At 39.8% G+C, this 15,179-nt stretch overlaps 1 protein-coding gene across 4 annotated transcripts in view; it reads left to right on the top strand.

Moving 5' to 3' along the window:
• MORC2 (MORC family CW-type zinc finger 2) overlaps nucleotides 1-15,179 on the top strand; it is a 39,484-nt gene that overhangs the window by 4,605 nt on the left and 19,700 nt on the right. For all 4 annotated transcript variants that reach the window (XM_073886753.1, XM_025858269.2, XM_025858271.2 and 1 more), the window contains exons 2-5: nucleotides 3,066-3,119; nucleotides 4,957-4,991; nucleotides 11,259-11,327; nucleotides 11,845-11,935. In XM_073886753.1, coding sequence (XP_073742854.1) covers nucleotides 3,066-3,119; nucleotides 4,957-4,991; nucleotides 11,259-11,327; nucleotides 11,845-11,935 — 249 coding nt within the window. The remainder of the gene's footprint in view (nucleotides 1-3,065; nucleotides 3,120-4,956; nucleotides 4,992-11,258; nucleotides 11,328-11,844; nucleotides 11,936-15,179) is intronic.

Genomic DNA, 15,179 nt, shown 5'->3' with positions numbered 1-15,179 from the left:
ATGCTTAAGTATAAGATTCCTGCTCTCTGTGTCTATTTCTGTTGGCACATTTAATAAATTATCTTGGCAATATGATTTTGGCTTGTTTTATCTATATATGTAGTGAATATAGAGGAACGTGCCATCTTTAGAGACTTAATATTTTTTGGGACTTAGTTGAAATGTGGGTTAACACTAAATATATTAAAGCCATTTGAATGTAAAATGGTTGCTCTAGTTTCTCAGCTTTATTTTCTAGCAATTAAGGCAGTTAACTGTTGTCAACATCTCTAAGAACACAGGAGAAGCTATCACCGTGTGATGGACTTGTGGATAATCTATTGGCTTAAATTCAGGTTGAGTATAAATTGGGACACCATTTTCCTTACGTAATGAGTAGATTTACCCGTGAATTTGTCACTGGAAATGCTGAGCTGCAAAACTATTTTGATCATGGCACAAACAGTATAAAAGCCAATTGAAAATGAGAGTTTGCTAAAAATCCTTGTCTTTTTCCATGTGGTTGACCTTTCTTGGATAACATGCAAAGAATCTTTACATCTGTGAAAATAATTTTCTTTGATATTTAATCAAATACCTGTTTCAAATGCTAGCAAGCAATGAATGTGTCTCTTTGAATATTATTTGAAAAAAGGAGAAATTATGTCGGTATATTTCTGGTTCTTATGATTTTAAGAAATATTTAGAACTCTGACTTTGTTAGTAGGACCCATCAATCATTTGAAGGTCTAGAGAAGATGAGTGTTGTCTCTGCCCTTCCCATCAGTTGTCACAAAAGACCCCTTTTATGATGTGTCAGTACATATCACGAAAGTATCTGTTAGCTACGCTTTAAAGTTATCTGTTAACTTACCTGAAATATGTATGTGTGGAACAGCATTGATACTCTATGGAACAACAAAGGCCATTTGGAATGTTTTCTTTAAATTCTGAATTTATAAGGCACATTTCTAAACATTGTATAGAAAGCAGTGAAAACTTAGCCAGAGATACTTTGTGCTTGCACTTTTGAGATCTTACTGAATTCTGAATGTCTCTCCTTTTCATGTGAAGCAGTTAGAAATATGTATTGCTGAGAAGCAGTTGCCATTTGTTTTTTATTTCTTTGCCCTGATGGCAAAGGGTATCAAAATTAGTTTTCAAGATTATTTGTATTCACTATTCTCACTACCAGAGGCCAGTACTTTATTCTTAAACATACTTATTCCGAAGATTCCTGCATACAAGTTGTAGTCCCATTCTTACTATGGTTGTTTTCTCTTTGTTGTTACAGGAGCTATATTTCTGAGTTTCTTTGACCATGGTTAAAGTACAGGTTCTCACTGAAATGAGAACTTTTACAGTAGAATTTGTTATTTTATATTTTTATCTAACCTCAAAATTAAAAACATTTAGAGTATAGAAAGCTAACTCACTTTGTAAGTTTCTAAGCCATTTCTAAGACAGGAAAATGGTTGAAAGTTTGAGAGCAAATGTTAGATTTACTTTTAATTTATATTACCTTTAGCAAATCACCTTAATTTTCTAACATTTCTCCCTATTTAGTGTAGTAATCTACAGAATACTTCTCTTTTCTTCAATTGATAATTTGAAGAATTTAAGATGATTATAGAGACTTAAATTTTTAAATTAAAGATCTGTTTTATGCAGGTTTTTCTCTTAGAAATTGTTTTTCTTGTAAAATAGTTAAGGATTGGATTTTGGTCAGAAGAATTTGAGCTCTATTTTCTAAATTGGAGATAAATTTCTGCTTTGCGCTAAGACATTTGTTGGTGCCACCTGTGGATTAGCAGCAGATATATTCACTGATCTCAGGGCAAAAAGTTATTCCTAAAATTCCAAGAACTGCTTTTTCTTCTTTTTTTTTAATAACTAGTAGTTTTAATTCAGAATTTGCTATTGTAAAAATTTGTAGGTTTATTTGAGGGAAAACCAGTGTTCCTGGACAGTTCAGTTTTGGGTGTTTATTTTATAAGCAAATATTTTACAATTTGTTTTTTGTTTTACATGATATAGTAAGTGATCAGAGATCCTAGACACTGGTTATTTAATTTTGGTGTATTCTAAATTTTCAGAAATTTTCACTTTGTCTAGTGGCTGAAATGGTATACGAAAAAATCAGCAGGAATTTATTTTTGAAAAATTGATGATGGTAATGTATTATTTAGGTTAATGATTTTGTTTTTTTATCAAAAGTCAAGGTTTCTAGATGAACACATCCTAACTTTTACATCTAAAGAGGACTATTATGGGAAACAACACAAATTAAAGAGAATGTAAATGGAGAAAGAATTTAAGGATTCATCTTCTGCATAAATATCATATTTACTGAGTTCTGAATACTGTGGTAATTGTGTATTTACCTAACCCAACTTTGAGCAGTCTCCTGGAAGAGAGATGACCTTCTTAAAAGGGCTATCAGGGACCCTAGGAAGAATATACCAAGCTGTCCTTCTAAGAGGAAAACGTACAAGAGGGTCTTCAATTCCTTTCTTTAATGTGGAGAAGGTGGTTTTTAGCTAGAATTGAAATGTCAGGAAATAGATTATTCTCTCCTTTCTCCTCACTTTCATATGGAATATTTTGCTTACAAACTGCATAGAAACAAATGGGTTTTCTTTTTTCACCAATGGATAATATGCAAGTATTGGTAAAGCAAAATGTTAGCAAGTTGTCCATTGAGCATGCTTAGAGATATGCAGAAACTGATAGCTGGTTAAGGCAGTGAAAAATAAAACACATTTTTCTAGGCAGAACATGAGTAGTGAAAAAAACTGCTTTTAAATCTGTAATATACATAGAAATCTTAATGCTTCTCAAGGGTTTCTTAACATAGTAAGAATAAACATGAGTAGATAGCAGAACCTGATTAACATTTGAGGGGGTTTAGAAGGCCTTTAAAAGACTCTAATTGTGGGGAAGTTTAAATTTCAGTAGTATAAATTGACAGCACAAATGGCAATTTTAGATTTTTTTTCCCTAAAAAATAACATTTTATAACCTTATTAGGTGTCATAGTTCAATTCTGTAATTCTTCTGCTGATTCTTAGTATTTATCATTTCAGAACTACTCATGAATTCTTGTTTGGTGCTCTTGCTGAACTGGTTGATAATGCAAGGTATGTAGTCTTTAGGCATACAGTCTGTGCTTGAAAACTTTTTGGGTCATTGGGACCTTTGTTTCTGAAGATGTGGGAGGAAGACAATTCTGTAAGCAGCTGTAATTCACTCCTAAGAGGTCTCTTACCCCAGAAGTATTTTTAATAGCAAGTTAGTTGATATTTCCAGTTTACTTGATTGACTTTAATTCATCCGTTGCTTTTCCTAAAAATGAGCTTATGACCCCCAAAGTTACCTTCCCTTGTGTATTAGAGCAAGATAATTGTAGTGAAATGCAGGGAATTAAGATAGAAACGTAGGAATCAAGTTAATGGGACAGGCAAGATCTGATTTAATTTGTGCTGTCAGAACAGTACACCATTTAAAGTTTTTAAAATTATGCCACAGATATGTGTGATCTCAGAATGTATATTTTAAGGTCAATGACACCAATTGATCAAAGTGTCTTCTATTGTTAGCTGTGTTTGGAAAAAATTCTTTAGCACTGTGTTATGCTGAGTTCTTAGTGATGGAAGTCTATAAATGTTACTGTGTAAGACTGGAAAGAAGTTTGGTTTGGGTCAAAGATAAATAGCAACATCCAAATCAAGATTCTGTTAATAATTATGAAAATATTATCTCAGTTTTGTTTTTGAATGCAAACATAAAATTCAGACACATTGCTTATTGATGAATAATGAAGGAAGAGGGTAAGAGTGGAGAGTACTTTTTTTTTTTTTGGTAGAAGTGCTTTCTAAACATCCCCAATTAATGAGCTTGCCGATAATTTTCTGTCTGTATCTGTATCTTATACTATAATCATGTACCATTATTAGTTTTATTGTTATTCACCGGACTGTTTATGGAACTGTGCTTGTTAACAGCGGTTTAATCAGAAAACTCCCATTTTGTTTCAATCCTGGTTGACTCATAGTTTTTGTATTTAATTTAAAAATGCTGTAGCTTAATGGAACTATGTTTGAATTTGCCACTTGTTAGTTTAGTGAGACCATGGTGTGCTGTGGCAGACTGCCTTTTCGTATATCATATGGTGAACTGGAGATTCCTGGGAGTATGTGTTCCTGGTCATGCACACATATTGCCCGTCTTTCTCATATTTGAAACTGTTTTTATGTTTTTGGGAATAGGTACATGTAGAACTGTATGGATTTGAGTGGGTTTTTTGCATTTAGAACTTATGAAACTCTCTGTGCCTCATTTTCCTTCCCTGCAGTTGGCAGAATTGGACTAGATTAGTTTCAAGCCTTTATTGATGACTGAACTTGTATTTCAGCTGGTGGTTGGAGTCTAATGGAGTGCCCCAACTTCCTTTCTAGGTTAGGGAGGATAAGATTACAGGCTTGTCAATTAGTCTGCTGACTGTAATGTATATACTATGAAACCTGATTTTTCATAGGTTTTGTGGCAGATGATGTTTTTCTTTCTTTTCAGTATCTAGTACAAAAGAAAAATGGACAAGTTATTGGAAAATTTTTTTATGATGGCTGTCAAATTAGTGAGAGAAATATAGTTGTGAGTCATTTTTTAGTGTGTAAAGGGGAATGTTCTTTCATCCTCTAGGATATTTTTACTGCGAAATCTGAAATCCATATTAAAAAGATGTGTCCAGACCCTATGTGTCATGTGGTTATTTTAAATAATTTAGAGCTTCAGCACTGTTTTACAGACACATAAGGAAAATAGTGTTGCCAAGTATGAAAGTGTACTTTAATGGATACAGAATTTCTGTGTGACTTCCTAAAAATAGACTTAAAATAGTATGCATTCTGCTTAAAATACTATGTATTTTGATGGTTGATATTTCATATTTCATTTGGATCTTGATTTCTTTTGCAGAGATGCGGATGCCACCAGAATAGATATTTACGCAGGTAAGTTAGACGTCAGTCCTTTCTTCTGATGTTCAGTTCTTTGAATGCATGTATGGCTATGCCTAAGAAGAAATGCCTGGGAGAGATGGAAGGATTACTCCAGGTCATAGGGTAGAAATAGGGCAGCTCTGGTCAGGCATGTAATAGAAACCAAGAATATTGGTGTAAGGAAACTAACATGTGGTTCCCAGATCTATAGATCTATCTATTTATTTATTAAAGATTTTATTTACTTGAGAGAGAGAGAGATAGCATGAGGAGGGAGGAGAGGGAGAAGCAGGCTGAGCACGGAGCCTGACTAAGTGCTCCATCCCAGGGCCCTGGGATCATGACCTGAGCCACCCAGGTGCCCCTGTAGATCTATTTAGATAGCCACTGAGAGATTTATGGGATGATGGAGTAGAGTAGTGGGGAGTGAAGTGACCAAGTACTGGTGATTTTACTGGTTGGATTACTGATCGGTTGATTTTACTGGTACCTGGAGCCAAAGAGAGATCCTGTTGGAGGCCAGTTTCTCTCTCTGTAACCTCAGGGAGGACTTAGAGAGTTGCTGGTGTCAGTTGCACAAAACATTTGGGTTAACTGGGTTGGCACTGGGGTTTGCTAAGGAGATGTTTTCAGGCAGAGGTGTCAGGAAGGAGAGCTGCTTTGCTTGGAATATAAAGTTTTTTTTTTTTTTTTAAGATTTTATTTATTTGAGAGAGAGAGCAAGTGCACGAGTTGGGGGAGAGATAGAGAGAGAGGGACAGGCAGACTCCGTGGTGAGTAGGGAGCCTGACGCAGGGCTTGATCCCAGGACCCTGAGATCATGATGCGAGCCAAAGTCAGATGCTCAGCCAAATGAACGACCCAGGCACCCCGGAATTTAAAGATGTTATTAATGGTGTCTCCTGTTTTGCTTATTTAATTGGCTCTGCTGTTTGGTAGTAAGATTCTTTTTTTCTGGAGTGGGTGCAATAGTGGAATAATTCTTAGTCATTATCACTGGCTTTTTAAAAATTTTAAATTATTATTTTTAGTTTGCTTTCTGCCTGTTAAGTGTATGTACCAGCATGTTTCTGGTCATTTTAATGTTAGAAATTTGGAAGCAAAATAGAGGAAGATGGCTTTTAAAACCAATTTGACTAGCGTAGTATGTGTCTCTGACAAACTTTTCTAAAGTCTTGAATAACATTGACTAGCTTCTGAGAAGACTGAAGTGTTTTTGTGGGAATATACACTTACTTACCAAATAACCCATCTTTGTGGACTCATTTCATAAATGGGAACAAGCAAACTAAGAGGTAATTTTCAGAACCTCCAATGTTACATAATTTTATGAAGAATCTCCCAGATAGGATGACTTTCTCATCTCTGGTACACTTTGGAGCAAAGAAAATTCAGAACAGCTGAAAGTCAGCTGTACTGCTTAAATTCTGAAAGCCTTCTGCTCAAAAGGCTATGCCAAAGTGGTGAAAATAAGACTTCTTTTATTTTTAGAAGAAAGGAACAAAGTAAATATCAGGTGTTAGGGATACATCTCAGAGGCACGGCAGAAGAGTGTTACCCTAAGGCCAAATGGAGGCACCATTCCCAAGTCACAGTGTGCATCTTAGATCTCAAGTGTACTTTAATGAGGAGCAGTTACAGCTATCTCTGAAAGAAATGTTGTTTTAATCGTTGCACAGATGGTAAAGCAGAGAATGGGCCTCTATTCCAAGTGACATTGAAAGGACAAATCATCATAGCTGAGTCTACTTGAAAGAAGCATTTTAAACACAGATCATCCCTGCCTCCTCCTACCACCTTTGGTGGGTGAATTTCACTAAGAAAATTTAATCCTTGACACTCAGAATGCAACAGAACGGTTGGATTTCAATTTAAATGAAAAAGGCCCGCTGTGCATTTATTCTGTGCTCGGTGTTCTTACTCCTGTTGTGCTTTGGGAAGAGTCCAGAGAGGATGTGATGGGGCCTTTTCTAAGTTCTCATTAGAGAATTTAAGTCTTTAATTGGAGAAGACAGTTAGCACTCTGCAGATGGTTAGAGAACAATAACTTGATCTTGAGGGAACTGTCAAGGCAGTTAAGGATTAAATGGTGTGATAGAAGTACTAAGCACTACAGCATTTTATTTTTATTTTTTATTTATTTTTTTAAAAGATTTTATTTATTTATTTGAGAGAGACACCGTGAGAGAGGGAGCACAAGCAGTGGGAGTGAGAGAGGGAGAAGCAGGCCTCCCGCAGAGCATGGAGCCTGATGTGGGGCTCGATCCCAGAACCCTGGGATCATGACCTAAGCTGAAGGCAGACACTTAACGACTGAGCCACCCAGGCACCCCACACTATAGCATTTTAGAAAAAGACTTGATTTTCTCCAAATACCTCAAGATTGGGTATCTTGGCTGAGATATCTTTAACTTCACACTTTTCTTTCTTTTTGTTTTTTTCCTTTTTTAAAGATTTTATTTATTTGACAGAGACACAGCGAGAGAGGGAACATAAGCAGGGAGAGTGGGAGAGGGAGAATCAGGCTTCCCATGGAGCAGGGAGCCTGATGCAGGGCTTGATCCCAGGACTCTGGGATAATGACCCAGGCTGGAGGCAGACGCTTTAACGACTGAGCCACCTGGCTGCCCCAACTTCACACTTTTCTACCTCAGAGCCTTATTAACACATTCAACAGGAGGAATAAAAGCAATCTCATTTTATCAGTACAATGATAAAATTAGTAATACCCTAATAACTATAAAGTTCTTATTGTCAGTACACGGGGGAAAGTATTTTCCTGACTCCCATTCTGAGACTAGATTGATACTGAACTTGGAAATCCCCTTAAACATCAGATTTAGTTTGAATTCACTAAAAAGTCATGTTTTAAAAAAAGAGTGACAAAGGAACCAGACTCATAAAGTGTGGAGGTATTCATTTACCCAAAGCATTCCTGTTAGACGGGGCCAGACAATAATGTGCCTGTCAGAAGTAGACTCCATATTTTTACTGACTTTCTTGACTTCCTTGGATAGGCAGTGCCATTCCTCAAAGAAAGATCCCCTTTGTGATGCTAAACCATGGTTAGTAAGTGGAAAATTAGAGCACATGTAACTGAAATGAATACTGCTCAGATTGTAAAAGAACAATGAAGAACTTGGATATCATTTTATTACAACTTCTGCTAAGGACAATATTATTTTCTCATCTCTGATTTTTGACTTATGAGTTCCATTTTACATTTCATCTCCTGCTTCTTTCTGTCTTCTCCCCAGTGGGAGTTGGATGATGGGATGATGTCAGGCTAATTTGGAGAAGCCAGACTTGGCCATATTGGGGGGAGCTTAGATGTGCATCCTTCCAAACTCATTCTGATAACCTTACATAGCTGCTACCAGGATCTGAAGCACAACTATAAAGAAGGCAGTTTGGCTTTGCCTTCCCTGTCTTGCTTCCAAGATGTATGATGGGAGTGGGAGCATACAACACCCAGCTGCTTAGACTCTCCTCTCTCTAGAACTCCCCCTCCTTCATCAAAATCCTTTGCTTGGAGGCTTCAGATAACACTCAACTGACTGATAAGTAAATATCAGGTGTTAGGAATACATCTCTAACTGGTGGGATGTCTAGGGAGATCGTTTTGAGCTATCTGGTTCTTGATTCTCTAGCTTAGTGCTTCTCACAGAGTGGTCCACTGATGGACAGCATCAGCATGGGAGCTTGTTAGAAATGGAAATTCTCAGGTACCTCCTCAAACCCACACAGACTTTGTGGGGTGGAGCCCAAAATCTGTATTTTTAACAAGCTCTTCAACGGATTTTTATGCACAATACATTTTGTTCTAGCTGTTACTCTTAATCTCCTGCTTAAACCCTTCTGCTTAACTGATTTGCTACAGAGAGTAGCATCTATTGGACTGTAAGCTCCATGAAGGCAGTGGCCATATCTGCATTGTTTACTACTGTCTTTATCACAGAGCCAGGAACAGAGGAAGTGCTCAGTAAATACTCATTGAATAAACAAGTAATCAGGATAAGCGTTGTAGCCAGGTGATGATGCCACATTGCCTATTTCCAAAGTTGAAGAAGTGACTGCTGTGTCAGCTAGTCTTTCTTGGCCCTGAGGCAGTATTGCTTATGATCATGTGGACTTGGGTACTACTAGCTGCTTACAGGCTGTTGATCACTATGTGGCCAGGAGGATCCTCTACTGGTGGAACTTTTACCCTTGTAAACCATATGAAAAATATTTAAATGAAGTCCTTGAACAAGGAAGGGATCTCAGACCCACTGTTAAGTGATGATTATGTGCCTAACAAACACAGGAGCCTTGCAGTAATTTCCTATATAGTGTTCCAGGAATGCCAGTTGGCTTGAACCAGTTTCTAGATTCCAAAGCAGAATCTTCATGAATGTCTTATGGCTGAAGTGTACAACAAATGGCTCTTGGCTAGATTTAGAACACTTTTTTTTTTTTTTTACCATGCTCTGTATCTGTCCTAGTTTGAGTTTCCATGTAATACTTTGCTTCCTCCAGAAGGAAATTTTGAAGCCTTTTTGCACTTTTCTTGCACTTGCTCATGCTTAACTAGATCTCACTTGGATTCTCCACACTGATAAGAGGCACTGCCATAAGGAGAAATTTTCTTATCTACCTTACATGCTTAACAGGAAGGTCCTTGCTCTTGAACTTTCAAGAAGCACTTGTTATTAATGTTTCAGCAAAGTCAGCTTCCTGAACACTTAGTGATACTTGAAAATCTGTGGTTTATAGTACTTTTAAAATTGTGTTTTATTTTATTTTTTTTTTTTAAAGATTTTATTTATTTATTTGAGAGAGAGAGAGAGAGGGAGAAACAGCATGAGAGGGGAGAGGGTCAGAGGGAGAAGCAGGCTCCCCGCTGAGGCGGGAGCCCGATGTGGGACTCGATCCCAGGAGTCCGGGATCATGACCCGAGCCGAAGGCAGTCGCTCAACCAACTGAGCCACCCAGGCGCCCCTAAAATTGTGTTTTAAATTACACTAACTAGTCAATTTAACAGAGGGTGGTCATGACTCACTTGAATCTTTAGCCCAAGGGGAGGACAAAGAGTATTTTAAACTGGGATTCCTCAGCTTTGATAGTTGTATAAAGTTAGTGAACCACAGCTTGCGGGGAACAAAAAAGTAATCGGGAACTAGGCTCCAAAGCAGCCTTGGGCTTGTCCCTGTAGTCCCTTACATAGATTTTTTCCTTTTAGTAGAAGTGATCTCCTGATTCCAAAGCCTGTGCTGTTCTCCTTTGTCAATATAATCCTCACCTTGGAAACTCCAATATCGCCCCCTTCTCTATTTGGGAATCTCTTCTTTAGTGTTTGTGACATGCTTAGACCCATACTACTTTGAGTAACCACCTGCTGCTGCAGAAGACCCACTGAAATGGCAGCCAGTTTGTTTTGTTCCCCTTCTGTCAACCAGGAAGCCCTGCCATGGCTGCACTGTCAAAGGACTTAATCCTCTTGTCAAAAGACTATTCTTCCTTCTAGTCGAGCAAGTCCAGCTGGGAACCAGGCAGTTCTCACTGCATGTTGTGCCATCATATTCCTAGGTTAGGGAGCCATTTCAGGGACCCATAGCAAGCAGAGGATGTGGCAATGAATACAGATAGCCCAGAAATTCAAGTTAGCCTGGGGGTAGTCATACACAGACTTAGCAGTTTCTCTGGGTAGTAACTGCCACCACTGTGCCCACAGCATGTCTGGCTTGATCACATTGTCTGAAGGCTACCCCAGATTTAACCCACAAAGGAGATGCCCTGTTGAATTTGAGCAGTGTTGATAAGGTACAGTGTGTTGTAGTTGGAGTACTTTAGTGACTTGGGGTCCATAGCGGAGGGCAGAGGTGGAAGTAATCCAGGTGGAAAGAGGCAGAAGGATGATTGAGGTTTGCATTAAATACATGCATATTCAGGGGTGCCTGGGTGACTCAGACAGTGGGTTCAGATCATGACCTCAGAGTCCTGGAATCGAGCCCTGAGTTGGACTTCCTGCTTGGTGGTTAGTCTAGTGGACCAGGTATTTCCTGCCCTCAAAGATTCTGTCAATCTTTGTCATTAACTAGAAAGCATTGGAGAACCTTTGATAGTAATGTCTACCTTCAAGGACCCCGACATGTACCTTCTAATAGACTATTAGAAAGAGGAGCTAGGTTTGTCCTAATGTTTTTGGCCCAAATGTCACATTGATCCACCTTTGACCTTACCCATTTTGGCGCCCTCTGGTAGGTAACTACCCAGTAATGGCAGCTGCTTCTCTTACAGAAAGGCGAGAGGACCTTCGAGGAGGATTTATGCTTTGCTTTTTGGATGATGGAGCAGGAATGGATCCAAGTAAGTGATGAGATTTCTTCTTTTGGGGAGGATGTAACTCTTTTTACTAAATACTCATTGTGTTGTTTTTCTGTTGCCTTACTGTTGTGACTAGAAGATCCACCTGGAGAGAGAAAGGTCTGTTGCAACATCTCAGGCTTAATTCCACTAATGGATTTGCCAGGTCTTGTCCTAGCATGGGAGATAGGATCTGAATGGCAACCTGAAGTCAGTCAGATTACCCTGTCTCTTGACATTGTATTTATCAGCTTGCACAACATCCTGGAGCTGGAACTACAGAGGTCTTCCTCAGCCTTCATACCATGTTCTGGTAACAGAATAAAGTCATAGTGATGGTGGTACTAACAGGCCAGTCAGAGGTTGTCTCCATTTGCCTCATGGTTCTGAATTTCCTTGGGAAGTGGTTTTAGTAGACAGACAGCCCTGCTCAGATTTAACAAAGCTCAGACCTTTTATTTTTGAGGATCCTGGGGAAGAAATGCAAATGCTTCACTTTGTTTTGTGCCTGTCACTTCAGGTGACGCTGCCAGTGTGATCCAGTTTGGGAAGTCGGCCAAACGAACACCTGAGTCCACCCAGATTGGGCAATATGGGAATGGGTTAAAATCGTAAGTATACTAGAAGCCTGTCGTAGGACTCAATACAGAATCAAGCAGAACTCTCCTGCTGTTGTCCAATGAAAACTTTCTATTCCTTATCCTTCCATTAGTGTAACTCTGGAGCAGAAGAATTAAATCAGAAAGAAGTAGTAGTTTGGGGACTTAGCAACTGTCGTTCAAAGATTTTATTTATTTATTTATTTGAGAGAAAGAGAGCATGAGAGGGGGGAGGGTCAGAGGGAGAAGCAGACTCCCTGCTGAGCAGGGAGCCCGCTGTGGGACTCGATCCCGGGACTCCGGGATCATGACCTGAGCCGAAGGCAGTCGCTGAACCAACTGAGCCACCCAGGCGCCCGCAACTGTCGTTCAGCCAAGTTTTCCTTACAGATTGAAAGAATGAACATCCTAAACCATTTGGGGTGAGAGAAGCAAGCTATAGGTTTCTTTTGGCAATGTGCTTTGGAACCGCATTTTTCCTCCTGATGAAAATTCTTATTTTTACCCTGTGGTTTGAGGATGCAAGTGGTTGTTTTGCGGGGTTCGGATGTGTTTGAGATGCTAAAGGGGTTGCTTCATGGCACAGCAGTGTTCCTTGAGCACCTGCCACATGTCATGCTTTGAGCCAGGCACTGGGGATCCAGAGTGAGTAATAGAGATCTGAACCCTCCCTCTCAGAGGACATGGTCTCCACTTCTGTGTCCTGCTAGACCCTGTAGCAGCGACCTACCTAATGTCTTCAGATCCTTTGGGACTTCTTTCTTAGCCCTTGGTTCCCACTTGTTTGGTGTTTGGAATGTGTTGTTCTGGTTTTGAGTGAAGCCCCAAGAGAAAGGTTTCTATTTCTGAAATGCTCACTTCCAGCTGTACATACCTTTGGACGGAGTAAGATTTAGTGGAATTGGAGTTTGTACAAATGGAATTCTGAGTCACGTTTCCAGTCTTGCTGTGGAAACGTGTTGTTTTGTTAGAGGGTGGTGCTTTGGTCAGTCAACAGTATCAGTTGTCCCTCACATGCAGCATGCTTTAGATGTGTGGCAGGGAAAGAGCGTGCTTCCAAAGACATCGGAGACATGGTACCTGGACTTTTTGATTTGTCTTTCAGGGGAGAAACCAAATGGTAATAACAAGTACTTACCATGTGCCAGGCACTGTGCTAAAAACTTTACTTGGATGATCTTATTTAATCCTCCTATTCTCACTTTTTTTTATGTGACAGACAAAGCGAGAGAAGGAACACAAGCAGGGGGAGTGGGAGAGGGAGATGCAGGCTCCCCGCTGAGCAGAGAGCCCGATGCGGGGCTCGATCCCAGGACCCTGGGATCATGACCTGAGCCGAAGGCAGATGCTTAATGACTGAGCCACCAGGCGCTCCTATTCTCATTTTTTATTCTCATTTTCCAATGAGGAAATTGAGATTTATGGGGATGAAGTGATTTGCCCAGAGGTATACAAATATTTGCCTGAGTGTAGAGCTGAGATACGAACCAGGTCCTTTTGACTGCAAAGCCGGAGCTGTTATCCATCTCACTTCAGTCATGCAAATTAAAATTCAAATCTCATCTCAGCCACTTAATTATTGCTCTGAGCCTCAGTTTCCTCCTTTGTAGATTGGGATTATAATATATGCCAAGTAAGTTAAGGATTAAATACTGTCATTGCTTTGAGAGCCTTAGATTAGTTTCTGGATTCTTATTTTATTTCTCCTTTGTTCTTTCCATTAGCAGATTCCTGGTCTAGGGTAGGGTCTAGGAATCTATAGGTTAGGTTCCGCAAGTGATTCTGGTGCTGGTGCCCTAAATCCCAGTAACTGAGGTCTCTTAGAGTCAGTGCGAAAGAAGTCCTGACTTCCCATCTGGATTGTAGGCCAGCCTCCTCCTACCTGGTTTTAGCAGTTTTGTGGCCGCAGGCAAGCTGTTTCACATCTCTGAATATCTGTTTTCTAATCTAGAAAACGGGGTTCTATTCTCTGACATTCTCCCTTACAGAGCAAGTTTGAGGCGCAAACTAAATATGACTCTCACGGTGCTTAGAAGACCAGGAAGTTGAGAGTGTTCTCATTAGCATATTTTAGTAGAATGAGTTTCGTAAAGGATGCATTGAGTTGGAGCCATCTAGTGTTGAGAGTGTATTTATTTTGAAACCAGAAGTTGAAAAAGAGTTTCAAGAGGGAGTGATTTGTGGTGAGAATAGGGCTGAGAAGCAAGGAAGCCAGCAGAAAGGTGGCATTTTTGGGGTTGTTGCTCTTCAGCTTCCGAGGTCAGGATCAAAGAAGGAAGAAAGGAAGCACAAAGTGAGAGTTTTTGCCAAATTAGGGCAAGAACAAGCTTTGACAGAAAGCAAGGTAATATGCCTCATTTTGCTATCCATAAGCTTCAGGGAAGAAGGAGGAGGGCTGTGAAATCTGTCAGAGGAAGCAGCATTGCCAGCATCTTGGGAACTGGAAGAGGAGAAAGAGAACTTGGCAGCCCCCACGGTGTCTCTGGATAGTGTCCTGGGCGTTTTCCTGAGCATTTGGGGAAATGGGACATGGCATTCATTTATGTGTTTGGCATGCCAGCCTGGTTTGTATTTGTACAATGAAGAGAGTAATGAGGCTTTCCACTGCCATCCCCTCCCTGGGGTATTATGAAGACTAATGAGATAATAGCCATAAAGCCCCAGAAGCTGCTCAGAAGAAAGGAGCTAAACAGCCCCGTTGTTCACTGGGCAATGAACTGTTGGAACTTCTGCCCTGTTCCATGTTGCGCAGAAAGGCCTGTCTTTGCCTGTTTCTCAGATGATTTAATGTGGCCAAACAGGAAGGAAGCAGTTGATTCCATTCGGACTTTTGCCTTGTGGAACCCAGCCTCAAGGCACATTTCCCAGAAACCAATTGCATCTAAAAGCAGGGACCGCCTCTGTCATAAAGAGCTTGAGGTGGCGAAACAATTTTGAGACAGAAGATGGTTGTAGTTACAGGACATGAGCCAATTATAGGCCTCCTTAAAAACTATGATTAAGAAGAATTATGTTGTGTATGGTTAGCCCCTATATTTGGCTGAGCCTTGGGATCATACTGGGTTTTGTTTTTTTTTTTTTTTGAGGACTTATGAGTGTAGACTGTGGGCTGTGCCCTTGATGGTACTGCCATTTGATGAGTGAATGAGAAGGGAGTTTGTGTCAACAAAGGAAGGATCAGATGGGAACTGGATGTGGTTAGCATGGAAGATGATATGTTGAAGGTATCGGTTCCTGGAGAGAAATCTGATGGTGG

Source organism: Callorhinus ursinus, unplaced genomic scaffold, assembly GCF_003265705.2.
Source record: "Callorhinus ursinus isolate GAN/ISIS: 27379988/994484 unplaced genomic scaffold, GSC_fseal_2.0 scaffold72, whole genome shotgun sequence".
In the NCBI taxonomy this organism is placed as follows: domain Eukaryota; kingdom Metazoa; phylum Chordata; class Mammalia; order Carnivora; family Otariidae; genus Callorhinus; species Callorhinus ursinus.
This window is presented reverse-complemented; position numbering and strand designations above follow the sequence as displayed.